The sequence below is a fragment of the Littorina saxatilis genome, linkage group LG3 (assembly GCF_037325665.1).
Source record: "Littorina saxatilis isolate snail1 linkage group LG3, US_GU_Lsax_2.0, whole genome shotgun sequence".
In the NCBI taxonomy this organism is placed as follows: Eukaryota; Metazoa; Mollusca; class Gastropoda; order Littorinimorpha; family Littorinidae; genus Littorina; species Littorina saxatilis.
The window spans coordinates 33,224,949-33,247,094 of NC_090247.1; the positions used below are offsets into that span (position 1 = coordinate 33,224,949).

Here is a 22,146-nt window from a genome sequence, read left to right on the forward strand (position 1 = left end):
CTAGGCAAAATAACTTGCGCAGCCGCAGAAACAATAAAATGGAAATCTTATGAAGCCGTCATCAACACGAACACAATGATTGCAGAAGCAAACTCTGTACCTACACGACCGAGACACAAGACTGATTATTTCACAGCTGCAAAGGGTAAGCTTACTCACGTCAGGTCTTCACTGACAAGCTAGGAACAGACGGAAAATTCCAAACAAAAGTAAATGACGTCAAAGTCTCTTTTGCTTTGCGTGTAACTTTGTCATGACGTCTTTTTGTGACGACAGTATACGCGACAATTTGTTCGCTTCCGGTGTCATTTTAGACTGAAAAGCAACTCAAAAGAAGGAGCTAAGCCTGTGTCTTGAAACAGCTGAAACACTCTTTTGGATTGCCGTTTCAATGTTAGCCAAAAAGTTAAAGAAAAAAACAAGGTTCAGTTGCGAACTGACAGCGGATTGAGCATTTATTCCTGTTGATGAAGGTGCGATTGAAGCTTTATTCTCTCCGTCAACCAACAAGACTAGATTTGTAGCAGACGAAAAACAAAGTGTGCGTTTTTCCTGTCTTGTGAATGCGATTATGTCGTTATAAGTTATCTGTACGTTGTGAAGACATTTCAAAACAAAATTTAGCTTTGATGCGTCACGGGATAATAAGCTTATACGTTTTCATCCATGGAATCAAGTTGTTTTTTTCGTCTCGGCAGGGTGAATGAATTCATGATGTCTTTTCCGGAACTGGACAAAACTGGCCTTGCCAAGACTGAAACAAAATATAGTTCTACAACTTCTAGGCTTGGGTTGATTGCCCATGGTGAATTTCCAATGATTTGTTTCCACATCCCATGACAAATTCTCTTTACTTTGGTCATGCCATACGTTACAGCTCCATCCATCCATGGTATCGCCTGATATTTTGTCTCGACCAGGTGAATGAATATAATGACGTCACTCTCGGTAGAGCCTCGAGTGGCGTCATTATATTCATTGACCCAGTCTCGACAAAATATCAAGCGATACCATGGATGGACAGAGCTGTAACTTATACTTAGTCAAGCTGTTGAACTCGCAGAATGAAACTGAATGCACTGCATTTTTTCACCAAGACCGCATACTCATAGTTTCGTCAGTCTACCGCTCGTGGCAAAGGCAGTGAAATCGACAAGCCAGAATAGTGCGGTAATGGTGCGCTGAGTAGGATAACACGCTTTTCTGTATCTCTATTCTTTTTAGCGTACTGAGTTTGTTTTTAATCCAAACATATCATATCTATATGTTTTTGGAATCGGGGACCGACAAGGAATAAGATGAAATTGTTTCTAAATCGATTTCGGACAATTAATTTTAATCATAATTTTCATATTTTTAATTTTCAGAGCTTGTTTGTAATCCAAATATAACATATGTATATGTTTTTGGAATCAGAAAATGACGAAGAATAAGATGAAATTGTTTTTGGATCGTTTAAAAACAATTTTTTTTTAATGACAAGTTTCCGATTTTTAATGACCAAATTCATTAATTATTTTTTAAGCCACCAAGCTGAAATGCAATACCAAAGTCCGGCCTTCGTCGAAGATTGCTTTGCCAAAATTTCAATCAATTTGATTGAAAAAATGAGGGTGTGACAGTGCCGCCTCAACTTTTACAAAAAGCCGGATATGACGTCATCAAAGACATTTATCGAAAAAATAAAAAAATAAACATCCGGGGATATCATTCCCAGGAACTCTCATGTCAAATTTCATAAAGATCGGTCCAGTAGTTTAGTCTGAATCGCTCTACACACACACACAGACAGACACACACACACACACACACACACACACACACACACACACAGACACACACACACACACACACACACACACATCACACACACACACACACACACACACACACACACACATACACCACGACCCTCGTCTCGATTCCCCCTCTATGTTAAAACATTTAGTCAAAACTTGACTAAATGTAAAAAGGAAAATAGCATTTTCTTAATTTTTCTCTAAGCCTGCAACTTTTAAACTTTAATCAAATGCAGAGTTTAGTTTTATATATCCTTTTGAAGAATGTTCAATTTCAAGGTCATGCTTGGCTCGTGTGCTGGTAAAAAAAATTGAAAATTATCATTTTTATCAAAAAATGTTAAGCTACAGTTTCAATGTGGCCTTTCAGTGTTGTTATTCTCTGTAAGTTTTGGCTATACCAGTTAGTATGTACAATGGACTCTGTTACAGAACAAACACATTTACCTCCTGAGAAGTGATACGGGAAATGGACGCTTACTCAGTTTGTTGTCAAATTTCTTGGAGAAGAGTTGGAAGGAAAAGGTCAAGTGGGAAACAGACATTCTGCAGTTCGTGGTCACTTGGGTACCCATGGTCAACTACCTGCAGAATTACAGTAAGTGTAACATCAGTACATGTGAGTAAGTATGAAAGTTTATGCATAAGGCAGATTTTGTCACTACAGTGAAGCCACAATTTTAAGACTCCCTGTACATTAAGACCTTTCTCTTCTTAGTGTTAGTAAATTTTCTTCCATGTAAGGCAAGTTTTTTTCCAATATAATTTACCTTTCAAAATGGCCACCTGTCTATCTATAAGGACTACTTATGGTTGGTCCCAGGGATGGTCATTGTAGGCAGGTTCAACTGTAGCACTTTACCCGCAAGCCTATCAGCAGTACCAGACCTGTCAACCCCATCCAAGGCCAACCTGAATTAATATGACTAGAAACAATCCCTTACAAACAGTAACATTTTTTTTAAAGGACAAAACCCAGCTGTTTACCCCCGGAATGAATGTTCATACTACAGAACAGAAAACAACCATGCTTAAAAAATTTCTGACAAATACCACAAAAAATAACACATTTGCCTCCCTTGTCTTGAGGTAAATTATCAATAACTACTGACTCAAAACTTGAATTTGAATGAAATTTTTTTTTCCATTTGGTAACTTTCAAAACGGCTCACTCAGGTTAAAAGGAAGAAGGTTTGGAAAATGGCATAGGCACTGTCAGGTCTATTTTTAGTCCTCATTTGCATAATCTCTCATGCTGCTTTTCAATTCATCATTTCTGGGGTTAAATTGTCAAATGATGGTTGAATCATAGATTGAATTAAAAGAAAAACAAGTTACTAGTAAGTTTGTTCCACTTTCTAATTTTCAAAAGAACTCCATGTATCCAACTCAAATCAGAACTGGTCAGAGATCATGCAATTATCTGAAACAGGGAAGGCCACTGAAGCTAATCTTCATTTGCATGTGTAAACTGTTATTGTTGTCAAGATCACAGCAATGACAAGTTAAAGAGAGCTGTTGCCCTATAATATGGTTTGCCCGTACACACCTAAATTTGGATAAATCCCATACAAAATACAGGAAAACCGTATGGGTTGACAGGTATGCAGTACCACTTTTACAAAAATGTATTTACAGAATGACTCGGATGCCACAATTCTGAGTAAATGGATAAAAATATGGCTGTAAACTAAGGTACAATGTCGCACCAAGACTAGTAAAATGGTATCTGAAAACAAGTAACCTTATCAGTGAAAAAGGACAGCAAATGAATGGTTATGTTGGTGTAAAACTTCTGGAAATATACATTAAAACAGTAAAGATTTGGGGAGAAAACTTTTGTCATCATTACAAACCTCAATGGACAGCTTACACCTAGCTGAAAAAACCAGAGGAGTGTTATCTCATGAAATGTCAGCTGATTAATCTAGATGTTTAAGATCTAACAAACAGAGTTGTGAGCACTTCAGATATAGCCGACATATGCAACAAGAGTAGGTGAGACTTGTGTGCAACTATACTGGCACCTGAGAGAAAGCCTTGAAATGAACAAGGCTGACTTTCATCCTCGATGAAAATGTTCTTTAGATGTCTAAGGCCTATTTAATTGTTTTATTGTGAACCAAATACAGTAACTGAAGTTTACAGACTACTGCTGATTTGATAAATAAGCTTTGGGGAAGTCAAACATTACAGATTTGAAACACAGACCCATTGGCACAAGTGCGCTGTAAACAATTTTAAAGTTTTATTCTGCAGGGAATGAAGAAAGCATGGAGAGACTGGGCAAGGAAGCAAGCAACAACATCCGTACAGCTGTGACATGTCTTCACAATGAGATGGGGCGGCTTTCTGAGGGTACCATGGTGCTAAAAACAGTCCAGTTTTTGCTTGCCAACAGTGAGCGATTTTCTGCTTTGATGGTGGCCATTGGAGTGGAGAAAAATGCCGTGGAGAAACTTCTAATGCTGAGAGGTCTTGAGGTGAAAGCATTCACAGAAACAAGTGCCAAACTGCAGCAGCTGATTCAGCACTGCCAGTCTTGTTTTGCACCAGGTAATCTCTGCCTTCCAACAGAATAGTTAGATGTCTTGATCTCTGGCTGTGCTCCTTTTTCTTTCCTTTCATCACTGTGCATGTATTTCTGCTAATGAATGACCAGTAGAGACAGGCGCAGTGGCCAATGGATAAGACGCCAGCCTCCCAAGTGGTTGTGGGTTTGAATCCTGGTCAAGCCTGGTGGGTTAACACTATTGTGCCTAGCACTGCCATGGCGTTCCTGCCTGCCCAAGCTTGCCACCAAGAAACTTCCCAAAAAACAGTAACTGTAAAGAAATCTGTCTAGCAAGCTTGAATTAAGTCCAATCACCACCAAATTTTGTGTACTAATTAAAAAATAGATGCTCAGTTCAGTCGTGCTATTTATAAGTTTGTCACGCAATTTGTTTTAGCAAAGGGGGGTAAGAAAGGGGGATAATATGTGTTTTTTAACGGTTTTTGGCTCACGTAAGTGTAGCCTATGCGATGCTAACTTTTGTCTGTCTGTGCGTGCGTGCGTATGTATGTGTGTATGTCTGTGGTAGAAACTTTAACATCTGAAGACGTCATATTACATTGACGTCACATTATGACGTACGAGGGTTAGACGTCACGCGATGGAATTACTGAAAGTCTCGGTGATTGTTATTTTGAGCGGGCCGAGACTATTTGGCAGTCGTGTCCATGTAAGTAGGCTACATGCAGACAGACAGATCTAGATCTAGTGTCTCGCTTTCTTGCACAGTTTCACCTATGCTCTTTCTGTGTGTGTGTGTGTGTGTGTGTGTGTGTGTGTGTGTGTGTGTGTGTGTGTGTGTATGTGTGACGGAGTGATTGAGTTTGTGTTACTGTTTGTCGATTTCTTACGTGAGCCTTGAAGGCTTCGCCTCTTGTTTTTGTTTGTTTTGTTTTTCCACTGCTTTTTCAAAAGTATTTTTTAACAGAAAGTAGTATAAATAATGTTATAACCAAACAAGGTGTAAAACCTATGAAATAGCTGAAATATTGTTAACATTCTACACAGAAATAAGGAGACAGTACAAAGAGAAAAACAAGCAAATCACGCATTCACTCACAGCATCCTGACTCAAATGAAACAAAACTGTGTCACTCACCAAATGATGTCCAGGTAATCCATACATTGAATATGTCACATTTTCACAACAAAGTACCAACTGTACACCTATGCACATTTCAGTTTCACAGGACAATGGTTACTCTCCTTCGCCATTGATGCTATAATAGCGTCTCATTTCGCGCTTATAGTCCTTCGTTGAGTGGTAGATGCTGAAGCATGGGTCTGAACACAGAGGGACTTTGCAGGCCTTGCACATGTAGGTGGTCTGCACTCTCCTGAGGTAGGTATGTCTTTTCCCAGAAGCAATGGTGCAGCACTCGTAGTTTCTGGACGCCCGCATGCTCTTTGCGGTGCGTGGGGTAGGGACTAGTCTGTGAGGGTTGTCAGCATGGCTGAGTCGCTCGAAGTCCATTGGCTTGACCCGCATCCTTTTCTTTGGTGGTTCTTCAGCTTCAACCCCTCCTGCTGCTGCTTCAACCTCTCCTGCTGCTGCTTCATCATTACCTTGTCCTTCATCGTCACCAGCCAAAATCTCTCCATCCTGTCGCTCCGCGTGTGGGTCAGCGGGATCTTGTCCCTCCGCTACTCCACAGTTTGTCAGCTGCATGACGAGGTCAAGGACAAAATCTGCCTGGGGTTTGAGTTTATCCTCATATTTGTTGAACAGAATCATGGCTTGGACCAAGGCCATGTGGAGTAAGTGAGTGGCCGCTCTCTTCCACCACTTCACAGTCTTTCTGTTGAAAGAATAGTAGCTGAGGTGCTGGTCGAAGTGATCAACGCCATTCATGCTTCACCGCATTCCTGGCTTCTTCTCCTCTCTGGCGCTGCTCCCTTGTCAGTCGTACTGTCTTGCCAGTGTCCACAGGCTCCGCCGTGAACTTTGAGCTCAGCAACATGAAATCTTTTCGATCATTGTATCGAACAGCAACGACATTGTTTTTTTGCCGAACAACGGTCTTTCCCTTCGCCACTTTCATATCCTTGCTTGAAATGTCGGTAGAATTTCCTCTTCGATGTTTTAGGACAGTGCCAATGTAAGAAGTGCCGTTCTCCTGCATGTAAGTCACAAGGTCGGATGAGGTGAAGAATGAGTCGGTGAAGATAGTGTGATCTTTGTTGCGGTAATCTTCTGTTAGAGCTTTGACCACATTTGGACCATGATCAACTTCTCTTTTGTTGCCATCTTTTCCTGTGTACATTTTCATTTTCACGATGTAGCCACTTGAGCTTTCACAGAGGCAGTACAGCTTCATTCCGTAGCGGCATGGTTTGTTGGCAATAAACTGTCTCCAGGCCACACGTCCACGCCATGGCATAACGGACTCATCCACAGCCATGTTTTCTTCCGGGTAATACACAGAAGAAAACCTTTCCTGCAGGTGACTGAAGAACGGTTGAATCTTGTAGAGCTTGTCATAGTCTGGACTGCCTGGCAGGGGTGCTTCCTCATTGTCATTGAGATGCCAGAAAGTGAAGAGGGAGAGGAATCTGTCACGTGGCATGACCTGCAATACAGCAATATATATACATATGATAATTATATAGTATGTGAGGTAATAATCAAATGTACACTATGGAATAAATAATTCATAAATGACAATATATATATAATTGCAAAAGTGATATAAATTTAAAAATAATAAATATAATATAAAGAACTCAGAACTCAGAAAGTTTATTGTTTAGGCCAACTGACCCGTTACAACCGGTACATATATCAAACATGACAGCCTCTCTCTCTCTCTCTCTCTCTCTCTCTCTCTCTCTCTCTCTCTCTCTCTCTCTCTCTCTCTCTCTCTCTCTCTCTCTCTCTCTCTCTCTCTCTCTCTCTCTCTCTCTCTCTCTCTCTCTCTCTCTCTCTCTCTCTCTCTCTTGTGTTGTATAAAGGACAGGTTGGAAGAATAGGCTTTGCCTAAAACCTTTATCCTTTTGTAATAAAGTTCTGAGTCTGAGTCTCTCTTTTTCTCTCTCTCCCTCTCTCTCTCTTTCTCTCTCTCTCTCCCTCTCTCTCTTTCTCTCTCTCACACATACACACACACATTCTGACTTTCACTCCTTCTCTCACAAACACACACACACTCACACACACACACACAAACACACACCCGCAATATAATATAAAGAGCAGTACAGTGGTACACACACAAAAAAAGGAAGAAAACAATTATAACATTATCGTGACATACCTTGTTGAAGAACGGCGTCTCCATGATTGAATTCGTCGACCAGTATGATCTTTCTGTGGGCTTGCTGACCACACCCATGGCCATCAATATTCCTATGAGCTTTCTCGTCTCAGTTGAATCAGTGCCAGTATCACAGTTCCATCGTTTCAGGTAATAGAAGTCGGGCAAGTGCTCCTTTACCTGCTTTGCAAACTTGTTTGTCTCCAAGACAAAACGATCGATGACAACATTGTCGACAAACAGTGTGAAATATCCCAGTGGGGTCCTGTCAGTGGGAAGTGGAACTTCCATGCCAGAGACACCAGTGTATGTTGGTATGTCCTCTTCGTTGATGAGCCCAAAAGGATTTGGAGGCTCCAGCCACCCATTGTTGTCGTCAGTACTGCCACGCCCCCTTGCACGATTCTGAGATGTGCGTCTCACAGTACCACCCCTTCCACGTAAAGTTTGCCCACTCGTACTTGCAACAACAGGCCGAGGCACTGGCACTGTTTCTTCCTCACTTTCACTGCTTGTATCGCTTTCGTGAGGCGAAAACGATACGTCCGAATCATGCTCTACGGGATCCTCTAGGTCCAACATCCGGAGAATCTCCTCCCGAGACAAGGCTCGCCTTCGATTCATTTTTTTTTCTCAAAAAACGCACACAAATCAGGCGAATTTGCAAATGGCAGAAGGGGACGCCAAGTGTATCAAGGGAAACAACTCAATTTATTTGCAAGCTTCAAAAACCGGGAAGCAATCACGAGTCGTGTACCCTCTATGGCTGTTACTGAAAAATGCGCATCCCGTCCATGGGCGTGTCAGCGCTGTTACTGATTTATCAGTGTCCCGTCGCGAAAGTGTTAAGGGTGGAGATTTTTCCGATCCCCCAGCTAGGTCAACATATTTTTTGTCATGATGATCTTAGCAAAATAATACTAATTAAATTACATATTCTTACCCCAATTCTCATAAATGCATTGATTTCAATCTCACATGCTAGATGTCGAAAAAAACTACTCAAATTACCTGCCCTTGCAAGGGTGGTAACCAAGCTAAAAACAGACACCATAGCCGTTGCTATGCCCTGCCCCACCTGGTTACCCATAACCCACCGCATCCGGAATAATCATTCTCGATGTCATAGTTGGGTGGGTAATAGAAACGGGAAAATATCAATCATGCATTCTCCAAAATGGCGGGGTAAAAACGGTCATACACAAAAAAAACCTTTCCTTCAAAAAACACAAGTGTATGTGGGAGTTTCAGCCTAGAAATGCAGAAGAAGAAGAACAATGATGCTGGCTGGTACATACACATTGTTATAAGTCAGGTGTGCATGCTGCCTTCACAGTACAGAATTTAGTACAGGATTCTGTGCAGTTTAACAAGTGGCTCTATCCCATCTCCCCCCTTTCCCCGTCGCGATATAACCTTGAACGGTTGAAAACGACGTTAAACACCAAATAAAGAAAGAAATTCTGTGCAGTGTTGGTAGCCCTTTGTTGTTAGGGGGGGGGGTGGGGGGGGGGGTATCCTTCCCTATCCCCCACCCAAATATTCATGAAGACATATCACAGCTATAAAAGAGGACAACAGCTGTGTTACTCGTATAACTGCATGCATTGGCGTTTCATACGACAAGAACCTAAACCCCATCCTGAACTCGGGTCAAAATGAGTTCGGCTCATTCTCTCCCTGACAGGATGCCTTGAGTTTCCTTGTCTGGCAAGGAAACCGATTGTTTTACATATTTAGAGCTTTTTGTAATGTATTATTGATATAAGCAGATTCGCGATCGTCGATAATGATTTTTCATGGTGTTGTGTAATTTTTGAGTCACTTGAGAAAAAGTGACTCTATGTAATCGGTCAGTGTTAGTCTGTCCGGCCGGCCGGCCGGCCGGCCGGCCGTCCGTAGACACCACCTTAACGTTGGACTTTTCTCGGAAACTATCAAAGCGATCGGGCTCATATTTTGTTTAGTCGTGACCTCCAATGACCTCTACACTTTAACGATGGTTTCGTTGACCTTTGACCTTTTTCAAGGTCACAGGTCAGCGTCAAAGGAAAAATTAGACATTTTATATCTTTGACAAAGTTCATCGGATGTGATTGAAACTTTGTAGGATTATTCTTTACATCAAAGTATTTACATCTGTAGCCTTTTACGAACGTTATCAGAAAAACAAGGGAGATAACTAGCCTTTTCTGTTCGGCAACACACAACTTAACGTTGGGCTTTTCTCGGAAACTATAAAAGTGACCGGGCTCAAATTTTATGTGAACGTGACTCATTGTGTTGTGAATAGCAATTTCTTCCTGTCCATCTGATGCCTCATATAATATTCAGAACTGCGAAAGTGACTCGATCGAGCGTTTGCTCTTCTTGTTAAATTACAAAGGAATTGATATGTAAGACAGTTTGAAGCGAGCTATTTTTCGCGGCTGTATTTACTGTGCAAACAACTCTAAATATGGCAAAAGTGTCACGTGATAATCAACCGTTTGGTTTCGGCACTCACTGGAGCAGACGATTTTTTCTGTAACCAGTTGACAGTGATGAAACCATATATTACGGTCTCCTTCCGGCAGCAGTCCCAAAATTTCGACTTGTTTTGAGATCACTGTCGAAGTCGGCCAATCTGCAATCATTTTCGTCTCGCGAACACTGATCTCAAATTTAGATCAGTGCTCGCGAAAACCATATGGGAGATAACTCTGTATTTTTGTTTTGATAGATTCACATAGGACTGTAGCGTTCGGTCAGGGAGAGAATGAGCCGAACTCATTTTGACCTGAGTTCAGGATGCCTAAACCCTTGTTATACTTATGTTTGATGGGTTTGGTATTTGCAGTTCTGCACCTTAAGGTCAAAGAAACGATGCCACCAAAAAAATTGGCTTCTGCATGGTAGAGTAAATGGTACATACCACACAGCTTCAGCTTTACTGTTGTTTATTAATCTTTTATGTGTTCTTTTTTGTTTTAGGTACCTTGGATCTGGTTCATGCAAACTTCAGGAAAATTCAAGAGAGTTCCCCATCTGAACCAGTTTCCAAGGTTGCTGAGATTGCTCCACCGGACAGCATCAGCAAGCTCTCTGAGTACAAGCCAAAGGCAAATCCATGGAAGCTCCCAGAAGAAGTGCTGGGTCTTTTGCCTGACTTTGAACGTAAAGTTACGTCTGTTATCTTCAAGAGGATGTTTCTTAAAAAGGCCAAGAGTATGAAGGCAGCAGGTCCAGAAGCTTTTGCAGGCAACTTTTGGCAAACTTTTCTGATGTTGTGGAAGAATGTGCTTGAACAGTGGCAGACCCTAAGCCAGAAGATGATTGATGGCTCTGTTCTGATCACCACCCTGGAGAAAGTACTCGATCCGTTTGCGTCTGAAGAAGGCTCGTACAACTTGATTGAGGTGAAAAATGAGCTGAGCAAGATGGTGGCAGGCAATTGTTCATCAGAATGGGTACAAGAGAGAATTGACCAGTTCAGCTGCTACATGGACATGAAGAAATATGTGGATGCTGCAACTGTGTTGCTGAAAGTCAAGGATGCTTTCAGTGTACCTGGGAAGTTTGAAGACATCAAAAAGATCTGCAACCTGGTAAGAGTTGCTCTGCAAAATTGATGCTGTTTTCTTTTTTTAAAGATGGAGTCAATTAATACACATGTGTGCACTATGTGTGTGCTGAATACTGTTTGAAACATTGATGTTTTTGCAGAAGCTGTTAGCTGTTGCATGGAGCCCTTTTCAGTTTTGATAACAATAATGGCTCAGATGATTTGTGCACTTTTCATCTCTTGGTGACAAATCAGTTAATGCTAAAATGAATGCATCCAGTGAAAGACATTTCAATGTGTAGTAAACCCATTTAGTGCTCAAAGAGAACAGGAACTACAGCAAGAAATTTCAAATGCTTGTGACCCATACATATGTACAGGCAGGTTTCACGGTATTAATTTCAGCCATTTCCCATTTTCTCACACTTCCAGTCAAACATAAAACTGTGAAATACTGTGAACATGGATGTTATTGTAATTAATTAGGATCAGTACCACACAAAACAAAGAAAAAAATTATACGCAGAGTCTTATTTTCCATAGAAAATCAAGCGAAACGAAAGTTGCCCCCAAAACGTGAAAATCTATCAAACAAACTTGATGCAAGCCTGACTCCAGAAAGAAGACAGAAAACCACTAATACTAAATGATTTACATAAAGTTTAAACATATAACAGATTTTCACAACAAAGTTCCTTGCCTGAGGCTGTCTATATGTTTGCATGATGCTGTCCTTGATCAGAACGCCATTTTCACCTAAACCGGCCGGCGAAATGGTTTTTTTTCACATTTCAAGGTCTCCATACACTAACAAAAGTCACATGTTTTGAAAGTGTATTTATGTGTGTACAAGATAAAAACAGATAAGTACTTCTTTATCATTTTTTTAATGGCAGAAATAAACTTATACTATCGATACCCCCTAATTTAGAAAACGGCAAGAAGAGCCAAGATACCTGTTTCATTAACAAGGAACACTTTTTTGTTCATAAAAAGACACTCACTCATTTTGATATAAAATAATAATAATCAATTGCATACATATATGAATACAGAATGTTAAACAAATCTACTTTCATTTTAAGTGGAAAAAACACACAACAAAACACACGCACATAAGTGACGCACACAAACTGAAGGCTTACCACCAAAGACTGTGGGTACCCTAACTACTCTCCTCACATAGGGAGGGGGGAGATAGAAGGATCCCTAAACAAAGCCTGCCTCAACACGACTTTAGTAGGTAGCCGTGCCTGCTTGGTCATCCAATTATGCCGTCGAAAAACAGAAACAAAGAAGAACAAGTCGCGTAAGGCGAAAATACAAAATTTAGTCAAGCTGTCGAACTCACAGAATGAAACTGAACGCAATGCAATTTTTCAACAAGACCGTATACTCGTAGCATCGTCAGTCCACCGCTCGTGGCAAAGGCAGTGGAATTGACAAGAAGAGCGGGGTAGTAGTTGCGCTGAGAAGGATAGCACGCTTTTCTGTACCTCTCTTCGTTTTAACTTTCTGAGCGTGTTTTTAATCCAAACATATCATATCTATATGTTTTTGGAATCAGGAACCGACAAGGAATAAGATGAAAGTGTTTTTAAATTGATTTCGAAAATTTAAAGGCACAGTAAGCCTCCCGTAAACCATCACAGAGCTCCCCGAGCGTCTACATACAGCACAAGCATACTTCCATTTGAACGCTCACCGAACGGGAACATCCTGGCTGCTTTCTGTCGAGCGTGAGAAATTTTCAAAGAATTTATTTTCGTGGACTTCTCCTAAACAACAATTTAATATCATATTCTTACTCCGAATCACATTAGCATTGAGTCACCTGAGATGCTTATCACTGAAAAACGCTTACCCGGCTAAAGAATTTAAAGGGAAGCAACCCCATCACCAAAACGAAAGTGAAAGTAGCTTTGGTAATGGGCCAGTACACCGGGAGTTACCTCCCATACGGGTGTATGCCACGTCACTTCCTCTAGGAACACGTGCCTATTATCATACGTCTTTTTCACCTCGGAGAGGACGGTTCACTTTTTGACGCTCTGTGGCTGACCTTGTGTGTTTGAGTGACACCCGCCGGCCACGTTACCCAGCTTGTCTGCTCGCCTTGCCTACAGTTTGGTGAGCTCGTTCCCGTTTGTTGTTGGTTGTTTGCGCTGTTTCGTTACTGTACGTTGTCCGTTTTTTACGGACTTGTGTGTCAGTGACTTGCGTGTTTCGCCATTTTGTTGTGTGAGTTAGTTAGCTAACTCGTGTGACTTTGCTAGTAGCTCTGCGTGCCCTCTTTCTGTTTGGGCAAGTGTAGCTTTAGTATTTTGTTGACGCGTAAGCGTGTGTGTTTACTGTGTTTTCAGTCGTTTTGACTTACGTTTCAGTAAATCTTTTTACTTTGCCACGTGTTGTTGACGTTTGTGTCAGTGTCTTGCGTGTCGCCATTTTGTTGTGTGAGTTAGTTTTCTAGCTCGTGTGACTTTGTTTGTAGCTCTCCGTGCCTCTGCTTGTGGGGCAAGTTTAGCTATAGTATTTTGTTAACGCATTAGTGCGTGTGTTTACTGAATTTTCCAGTCGTTTAGACTTATGTTTCAGTAAATTTTTTCGCGTTGCCACGTGTTGTTGTCAACATGTCTGATTCAGACAAGCGCCGTGGCAAGTCGGACCCCAAGGGGAAAATTAAGGCTAAGTCTTCCTCTTCCAAAGCAACGTTACTTGTTACAGACCAAGAGCGTAACACTTTGTTGGCTGTACCAATTTCGGCGCCTAGCGCTGTTACTACTTCTGCTTCTTTTGCGGCGCCTAGCGCTACTGTTACTTCTGCACCTGTCTCTACATCGGAGACTTCGTCTTCTTTGTTAGCACCTGGACAAGGTGCGTTGGTTTCCTCTCTGTTAAAGTCACTGGTTCCAGAAATCCGCAGCTTGGTGCAGGCAGAATTTCAGCGTTCCGTCGCCAGCAGTTCGGCGTTTCCGGCATCTGGCAGTGACGTCCGGGCATTGGCTTCCGTGTCTTTGTCCTCCACTTCCGGCTTGGAGCAGCGTCCTCCCTCTTCAGCGTCGGTTGGTAAGCAGAGCTGGTCCGATAGCCCTCGTGAGGCGCCTGGACGTTCTCCTTCGGGGGACAGCTCTTTCGCATCGGGTCACGACCGATACCTTGCTGATCTTTCATTTCCGGCGATAACCTACGAGGCCCCGGACTTGTTCGAACAGCGGCGGCAGTCGGTTTCGACTGCCGCATTTCCGGCACTTGCCGGAAGTGATGATCCGTCCGCTCCGGCACGCTACGGCGGTCGCGGCAGGATGGAGTATTCACTGACTTCCGGTCCTTCCGGATCGCGAAGTCAACCAGTGCAGTCTTCACTTCCGCATTTTGCGGTTCCGTTGACTACACTTCCGGTTTCGGCCGGAAACGCTTCTTCCTCTTCTGGTGGTTCCTTCCGGATACCAGATAGTGGATTACAGCGTGCGCCTTCCGGCTTTCAAGCGCCTAGGCTTGAGCAGGCATCACTCCACTCAGTCGGGGGAGTGACGTCAGCTCATCCAGCTCCGGTTTTTGCGGATGGTCGTCCTGCTTACCCTTTACCTTCACAGGGTTTTGGGCGGCAGGATGACGTTAGTGCTCAGGCTTTTCCGGTTTCCGGTTTGCCAGGGCATGCTTCTGCTTCCGGAACTGGTGACTTCGGTCATGGTTCCACGTGTGACTATTCTGATGCTCCATCAGTGGTCAGCGAGGAGTCGCGGGGCGTGTTTCCGTCGAAGCTCAAGTCTGTTCTTGACGTCGCGGCGGAAGTAACGTCTCGTTATTTTCCTGAAGGGGTGGTGGCTGCGGACTCTTCCGCATCATTCGTTCCTTCTGCCATGGCGGACTTCCGGCCGGCACAGGAGGATGTTTCTTCCTTCCGGTTCGCCGAGTCTCCGTCAGTGGCTTACCAACTTTCGCATTCACTGGTTCGTCCAGCACATGCGGGGAGTGGTATTCGGCCAGTGCCTGTTCCGTTACTGCTTCCTTTTGGTCCAGTTCCGGAATCAGCTCAGCAGTGGGTGGCTTCAGCTGCCCAAGCCTCTTCCTTCGTGCCTACGGCCAATAGGAAGCTTGGCATGCCCAATCAGAGCCAGAATTGGCTGGCGTCTTTTGCACTCCCTAGGGCTACCCTTCCGGTTTCCCGGGAATTGCTGCCTCTTCTGACTAAACCGATCAAGCGTGATTCGGTTTTGCCGGTTTCCGAGGCTTCCCTCCTCTCTGCTGAGGAGGTTGGACGTCGGCAGATCGAACTGTCCTCCATTGCGGAGACTCTCGTTCGGGCTCTGTCTCGGGCATTGACCGATTCGCTAGTTCCTTTCACTCTCAGTGAAGAACAGAATGCGGACGATGTCTCTGCGCTTTTGACCGCATTGGCCAAGGTCAATGAGGAACAATTGCGTCTTTCCTCCCTGCAGTACACCCAAGCGGTACTCTGCAGGAGGGATCTCTTCCTCTCGCAGTCCCAATTCACGGAGCTGGCTACTAGGGAGACCTTGAGAGTCTCCCCGGTCTCAGAGGAGTCTCTCTTCTGTCCGCTGGCACTGGATGCCAGACAGAAGGAGATTCAGTCAAACAAGGACAGTCAGTTCCTTGACTACACTCTGAAGGGGGTGAAACAGTCTCAGCCTTCTAAACAGAAGCAGGCTCAGACATCGTCTAACCCCAAGCCAGCTCAGAAGCGGCAGGCTTCGCCGGCCGCTCGTGGTGGGAAGAAGAGGACGGCATCGGGGAGGGGGCGTGGCGGCTCTGGAAGTAAGCCACACCCCCAATGAAGCGCTCCCGATCTCACCTCCCTCCCGCCCTCCACCTTGGTGATGGCGGGAGGCCCCTCCCGGGCACTTTCTCGTTGGATGTCGGTAGTAGACAGCCAATGGATTGTGGGAGTGGTGAGTTCGGGCTTCCGTCTACTCTGGCGGGAGGAAAAGGCGCCTCTTACCCGAGTGCCTCCGCGGTTCAAGCCCCCCTTCTCGCAGGAAGCACGTTCCGTCTTGCAGTCGGAAATTGCCTCCCTGGAGCAGAAGGGCGCGGTGGAGAGAGTTCGGGTCCACAGCTCCCTGGGATTTTACGGGCGTCTGGTCGCTGTTCCCAAAGCATCAGGAGGATGGCGTCCCGTGTTGGATTTATCTCTCCTCAATACTTTCTTGAGGGAGATAAAATTCAAGATGGAGACGCCAGCCTCTGTCCGAGACTCTCTCCGCCCAGGAGACTGGGTGACCTCGATCGATCTCACGGACGCATACTTTCACATTCTTATGCATCCGACCGACCGGAAATGGCTTCGTTTCCGGTGGGGAGATCAGATCTACCAGTTTCGCGCACTCCCTTTCGGGCTGTCTCTCGCACCGTGGATTTTCACCATGGTGGTGAGACAGGTCTGTGCACTGGTGAGGTCCCAGGGTATCCGTCTGCGGGCTTATCTGGACGACTGGCTCATCATGAACCAGTCCCAGAGCGGCTGTTCGCAGGATACCCTGACGGTTCTTCGAGAATCCAACTGGTTGGGGTTCTCGATCAACCGGGTAAAGTCGGAGCTGACCCCGTCACAGACATTCACTTATCTGGGGATGTCTTTCGACACGGTCGCTTGGACTGTCCAGCCTTCTCAGAGAAGGGTGGACAAGCTCCAAGCTCAGATTCGCTCCACTTTACCTCTCCTGATGGCTTCCATCCGCTCGCTCGCCTCCATCTTGGGGCAGATGGAGTCTATGGCTCTTCTGGTTTCACTGGGCCGGGTCCACAAATGTCCGCTTCAGTTCGCGCTGAAGCCGTTTGTGGACTCTCCTCTGGTGGACTGGGACGCCCTCATCCCTTTGCAGGGATGGTTCCGGTCTGCGACCCTTCCGTGGTTGCACACGGAGTGGGTCTGCAGAGGTGTTCCGATCGTCGTGCCCCTCCCCGACCTGGACCTCTTTACAGATGCGTCCAGGGAGGGTTGGGGGGCACATACAGATCTTCAGACTCCTCCCTTTCCGTTACTCAGCCGAGTAATCCGGAAAGCGGAGATGGAGGAGCCGGCCCTTCTTCTTCTGGTCGCTCCTCTGTGGCCGTCGCAGGTCTGGTTTCCAGATCTTCTTCGGCTTGCCCAAGGGCCCCCCATTCCTCTCGCACTCGTGCGAGGGGAACTAGTGCAGCCCCGAACAGGCATTCCACACGAGGAGCCCAGTCTTCTGAAGCTTCACGTGTGGAAGTTGTTCGGGACTCGCTGAAGCGCTCTGGGGCGTCGTCTTTGACTCTGGACTTGGTGGCTCGCTCGCATAGAGCGTCCACCTCTTCAGTTTATGCTTCCCACTGGAAGGCATGGACTGCCTGGTGTTCAGCTAGAGGGGTGAGTTCGGTGGCTCCGCGCTCTATTCAGGTCGCTAACCACCTCTCTTTCATGTCTTCACAGGGCGCCTCAGTCTCCTCGTTGAGGGTCCGGCGCTCCGCTATCTCGGCGACTCTTCAGCAGATTGGTCGTTCTGTTCGAGTCGGGGGCGTTATAGCTGCAGTCATTAAAGGGGCTGCTCTTAAGGAAGCTAAAGCTCGTTTGCCCGCTCCCAAGTGGGACTTGTTTTTAATCCTGGAATTCCTTCGTTCTGCGGATTTTGAGCCTTTAAGCGAGGCCAGTCTGTTCAATGTCACTCGCAAAGCGCTGTTTCTCCTTTTGTTGGCTACGGCCCGACGGGGTAGCGAGGTCCACGCCCTGTCGGGTCAGCCTGGAGATATCTCCTTTGAGCCGGACGGTTCCGCATCTTTGCGTTTCCGGCCTGATTTCCTGGCCAAGAATCAGTCTCCGGGGCAGGCCTCTCCGCTGGTTAGAGTTAAGGCTCTGACCAGCGCGTTGGCCCCGGGTGACCCCGATTCGGTCAATTGCCCTGTGAGGGCACTTCGTCTGTACTTAGCCCGGACTCAGCCGATTCGGTCTAGTTCTCAGAAGTTGTTGTTTATCTCTCTCCTTACTAGGCGCGAGAAAGATTTGTCGAAGGTAACGTTGGCCCGGTGGGTGTCCTCGCTCATCAAGCAGGCTTATGAGTGGAGGCGCACAAAGAGGGGGGGGGTTATGCCCTCCTTGCCACTTGACTCGGCCCGAGCCCATGAGACGAGGGCGTGGGCATCCTCTCTGGCAGTTCTGCGCTCCAGACGTCTAGAGGAGGTGCTGACAACTGCGTATTGGCGTTCCGAAGATGTTTTCATAAACTTTTATCTTCGGGACGTCACAGCTCTTCGACAGGATGGCTCCAGAGGCCTTCCAGCGCTCATAGCAGCAGGCCAGTTCCTGTCCAGAACTTGATGGTGAGTTTTGATTCATTTCTAGCCCACCGCCTTGTTGATGTTATCTGCTAATGTGATTCGGAGTAAGAATATGATATTAAATGGAAAATTTCCTAAATAAATTATCATTTAATTAATATACTTACCCGAATCACATACTGTATTCCCTCCCACCTGCCCCGCTTATGGTTTTAAGATTTTTTAAAGCCGTATGATAATAGGCACGTGTTCCTAGAGGAAGTGACGTGGCATACACCCGTATGGGAGGTAACTCCCGGTGTACTGGCCCATTACCAAAGCTACTTTCACTTTCGTTTTGGTGATGGGGTTGCTTCCCTTTAAATTCTTTAGCCGGGTAAGCGTTTTTCAGTGATAAGCATCTCAGGTGACTCAATGCTAATGTGATTCGGGTAAGTATATTAATTAAATGATAATTTATTTAGGAAATTTTCCATTAAATTACATATTATTACCCAACTCACATATAGCAATTAACTCTAGTTCAGTGCTGGTAACGCTGTACGCGTTCCCCTTGGTAACAAGGGAGACCACCCTAAAAAAGAGTGATCCATCCCATAATATCAGACCGATGTCCGGTCCAACATCCGTATGCGTGCGCATACGCCGCCATTTGTATCATTCTCTCTCAGCGGTTCAACTGGGAAGGACGCTCCTGATGTACGCTCCTGCTGTCTTCAGCATTTTGTCATAGTCTTTGGCTTTGGCATCTCCCCTTGGTCGTCGCCTAACTGTTCACCTTTACCTACGCTGTGTGGTGAGATCTTTCCGTTTTGTTATAACTTTAGCGACGTTTTTCGTCGCTCGTTTTGTACTTGTGAAATTTTTCTGAAATTGTTTTTCTTTGAAATTTTTCGTGAGTTCTTTCGCTATGGCGGAGGCTGCGCTTGTTGATAGCGTGAATAGGAAGCCTAGTTCGAGGCAGGTGCCTGACGATTCGCCTCCTAAACGTAGCTCGAGGAGAGAGAAGGGCGCAGGAAAATCCGCGTCTGTTTCTTCTGATTCAACTTCTGTTAAATCTCCCGTGTTAGCAGACGTCAGTTTAACTTCCGGTCAGGCTTGTTTACGTTCTGGCAAGAGTGGTGGTTCGGGCAAAAGATCTTCTTCTTCTGCTTCTGCTTCTGCTTCAACTTCAGATGGCTGCCCTGGATTAGCGCCAGCTGAAGTTGCGTCTTTATTGTTGACTTTGAGCGCTCAAGTTTCGACACTTGCGTCGGAATTATCTTCCACTAGGGAGGAATTACGTGCGCTTCCGTCGGGTGTTTCTGATGTTCTCTCTTTAGCACAGTTACGGCAGTCTCCTGCAGTTCCGGCTTCGACTTCCGCTAAGCCTTCGGCGACTGTGACTCGGGCGGATGTCCATGCTTCGCAGGATGGGAGTACCAAGTTGGTGTCTCTTCTGAATGTGACACCAGTACAAGGTATGTCTACACCGCTTGCCGGTGTGCGAGCTCAGGGGGCTCTCTCTGGCGATGGATGTCGTGAGAGTTCTTATGAGCAGCGAAAGGACGAACGCCTCCGTACGTCTCTTTATGAGAATATCGGGGACCGTTTTAGTCCTCTTCCGCCCAGGGGGCAGGAAGTGGTCGGTTCTGCCGACGATAAACGGTCTGATGTTCTGCCTCCTGGCTCCGAGCTTGATCTCGAGTCGGAGTGTAGGGCGGAAGACGGGGATGCCTCAGTGGTAGAGGATTCCCAACTGAATTTGCCCGTGAAGCTGTCAGCCGCAGTGGCGCTGGCGGCGGAAACGGCGTTCAGATACTTTCCGGAAGGGGTGGTGAAGGACAAGGCTCAGCTTCACCCACCTTGTTCTGCTTTTGACGATTTCCGGAGTGCACAGGAGCAAAGGCCTCGCTTCCGCTTCCGGGAATCGTCAACTATTGCCTATGAGATGGCTAACGTCTTGTGTGGTAAACGCAAACCGGCGGTGCCGTTGTTGGTTCAGCACGGCGAGGCCCCGGAAGACGTTGTCTCTTGGCTGGCTCAGCCTGGGGCTCGGGCTACTTCCGGTGTTCCGAAGTTGAAGCTTACCCCTTATCCTTTGGATCTGATGGACTCTTTTGCTCTGCCGTCAGGGGCACTTCCGGTGACGCCGGAACTTGCTGCTTTGAGAGAAGACGGGTACAGTAGGGATAGAGTTGTCCCATGTACTGACGGTTCTCTCGCGGCTGTGGAGGAAGTTGGAAGGTCTTTGCTGGAACTCACGTCAGTGTCGGAGTCTCTGCAAAGGTCTTTGTCCAGATCGATTGCCACATCTCTTGATCCTTTTGAATTTCGGTTTGATGCGTCGCCGACAGATGTTTCGACACTGCTGGCTACTCTGGGCAAGGTGACTAGAGAACAGGTTGCTTTGTCTGCCCGGCTGTATACTCACGCAGTTCTTTCAAGGAGGTCAGCCTTCTTGTCGGGGTCCAGATTTCGGGACACCGCGACTGTGGAGAGGCTGAAGGTCTCCCCTTTTGCTGAGGGGTCTCTCTTAGGGCAGGCGTCTTTCGATGCACTCCAGAAAGAGACGCAGGACGCGCGGGATGTAGCGATCGCGCGTTTGGCTTCACAGGGCTTCCAGAAGCCTCAGGGCAAGTCTCAGACTCAGGCGTTTTCTTCTGCTAAGCCTCAGACGTCTTCGTCAGGTGGTGGGAAGGCCCAGAAGCAGTCATTCTCCTCCAGGGGTAGGGGGCGTGGAGCTCCATACCCTAAGAGGGGTCAGTCTTTCGGGGGTTCCAGGGGGTCGGGGCGTAAGCCTCACCCCCAATGAAACTTCCCCGAACAACACATCCCGGTGGCCCCCGCGCTAGTTGTAGCGGGCGGCCCGTCCAGGGCCCTTTCTTCCTGGCTGCAACTGGTGGCCAGCAAGTGGGTCACGGGGATAGTGTGTTCGGGGTTCCGGCTTCTCTGGTCAGGGCAGAAGGCTCCCCTGGTCAGGATAATCCCGCCCTGCAGGGCGCCAAAGGATTTGGTGGCACGGAACGCGGTCCAGGAGGAGGTCTCGGCTCTGCTGCTCAAGGGAGCTATAGAGGAGGTCTTGGACGCGCGGTCCCCGGGGTTTTACGGCAGACTTTTCGTAGTGCCAAAAGCCTCGGGGGCGTGGAGGCCGGTGTTAGATCTTTCTCCTTTGAACAAGTTTCTGAGAGTAATCAAGTTTACCATGGAAACTCCAACCTCGGTTCGGGAGGCCTTACGGCCGGGAGATTGGGCAACGTCGATCGATCTTACAGACGCTTACTTTCACGTCCTCATACATGTCGCGGACAGGAAGTGGCTTCGCTTCCCATGGGGCGGCAAAGCTTTCCAGTTCAGGGCTCTGCCGTTCGGCCTGTCTTTAGCTCCGTGGATTTTCACGATTGTGGTCAGGCAGCTTTGCGCTCTTGTGAGGCAGGAAGGCATCCGTCTCAGAGCATACCTGGACGATTGGTTAATCCTTCACCAGAACAGGGGGATTTGCGAGGCTCATACGCACAGGGTGCTGAGCCGGGCGGCACAGCTGGGTTTCTCTGTCAACCTGACAAAATCCGAGTTGGAACCATCCCAGACGTTTACTTACCTGGGCATGGAATTCGACACACTTCGGTGGTCTGTCCGTCCGTCTCAAAGGCGGATCGACAAACTTCAGGGTCTGATTCGGTCTCTCTACGGAGAGAATCACGCCAGTGCAAGGGTTCTGACTTCGGTTCTGGGTCAGATGGAATCCATGGCTTCCCTCATTCC

The 22,146-nt window shown here is 46.3% G+C and overlaps 1 protein-coding gene across 1 annotated transcript in view; it reads left to right on the forward strand.

Moving 5' to 3' along the window:
- LOC138961177 (E3 ubiquitin-protein ligase rnf213-alpha-like) overlaps positions 1-22,146 on the forward strand; it is a 181,053-nt gene that overhangs the window by 12,023 nt on the left and 146,884 nt on the right. The window contains exons 3-5 of the mRNA XM_070332777.1: positions 2,232-2,397; positions 4,059-4,355; positions 10,578-11,191. Of these exons, the coding sequence (XP_070188878.1) occupies positions 2,232-2,397; positions 4,059-4,355; positions 10,578-11,191 (1,077 nt within the window). The remainder of the gene's footprint in view (positions 1-2,231; positions 2,398-4,058; positions 4,356-10,577; positions 11,192-22,146) is intronic.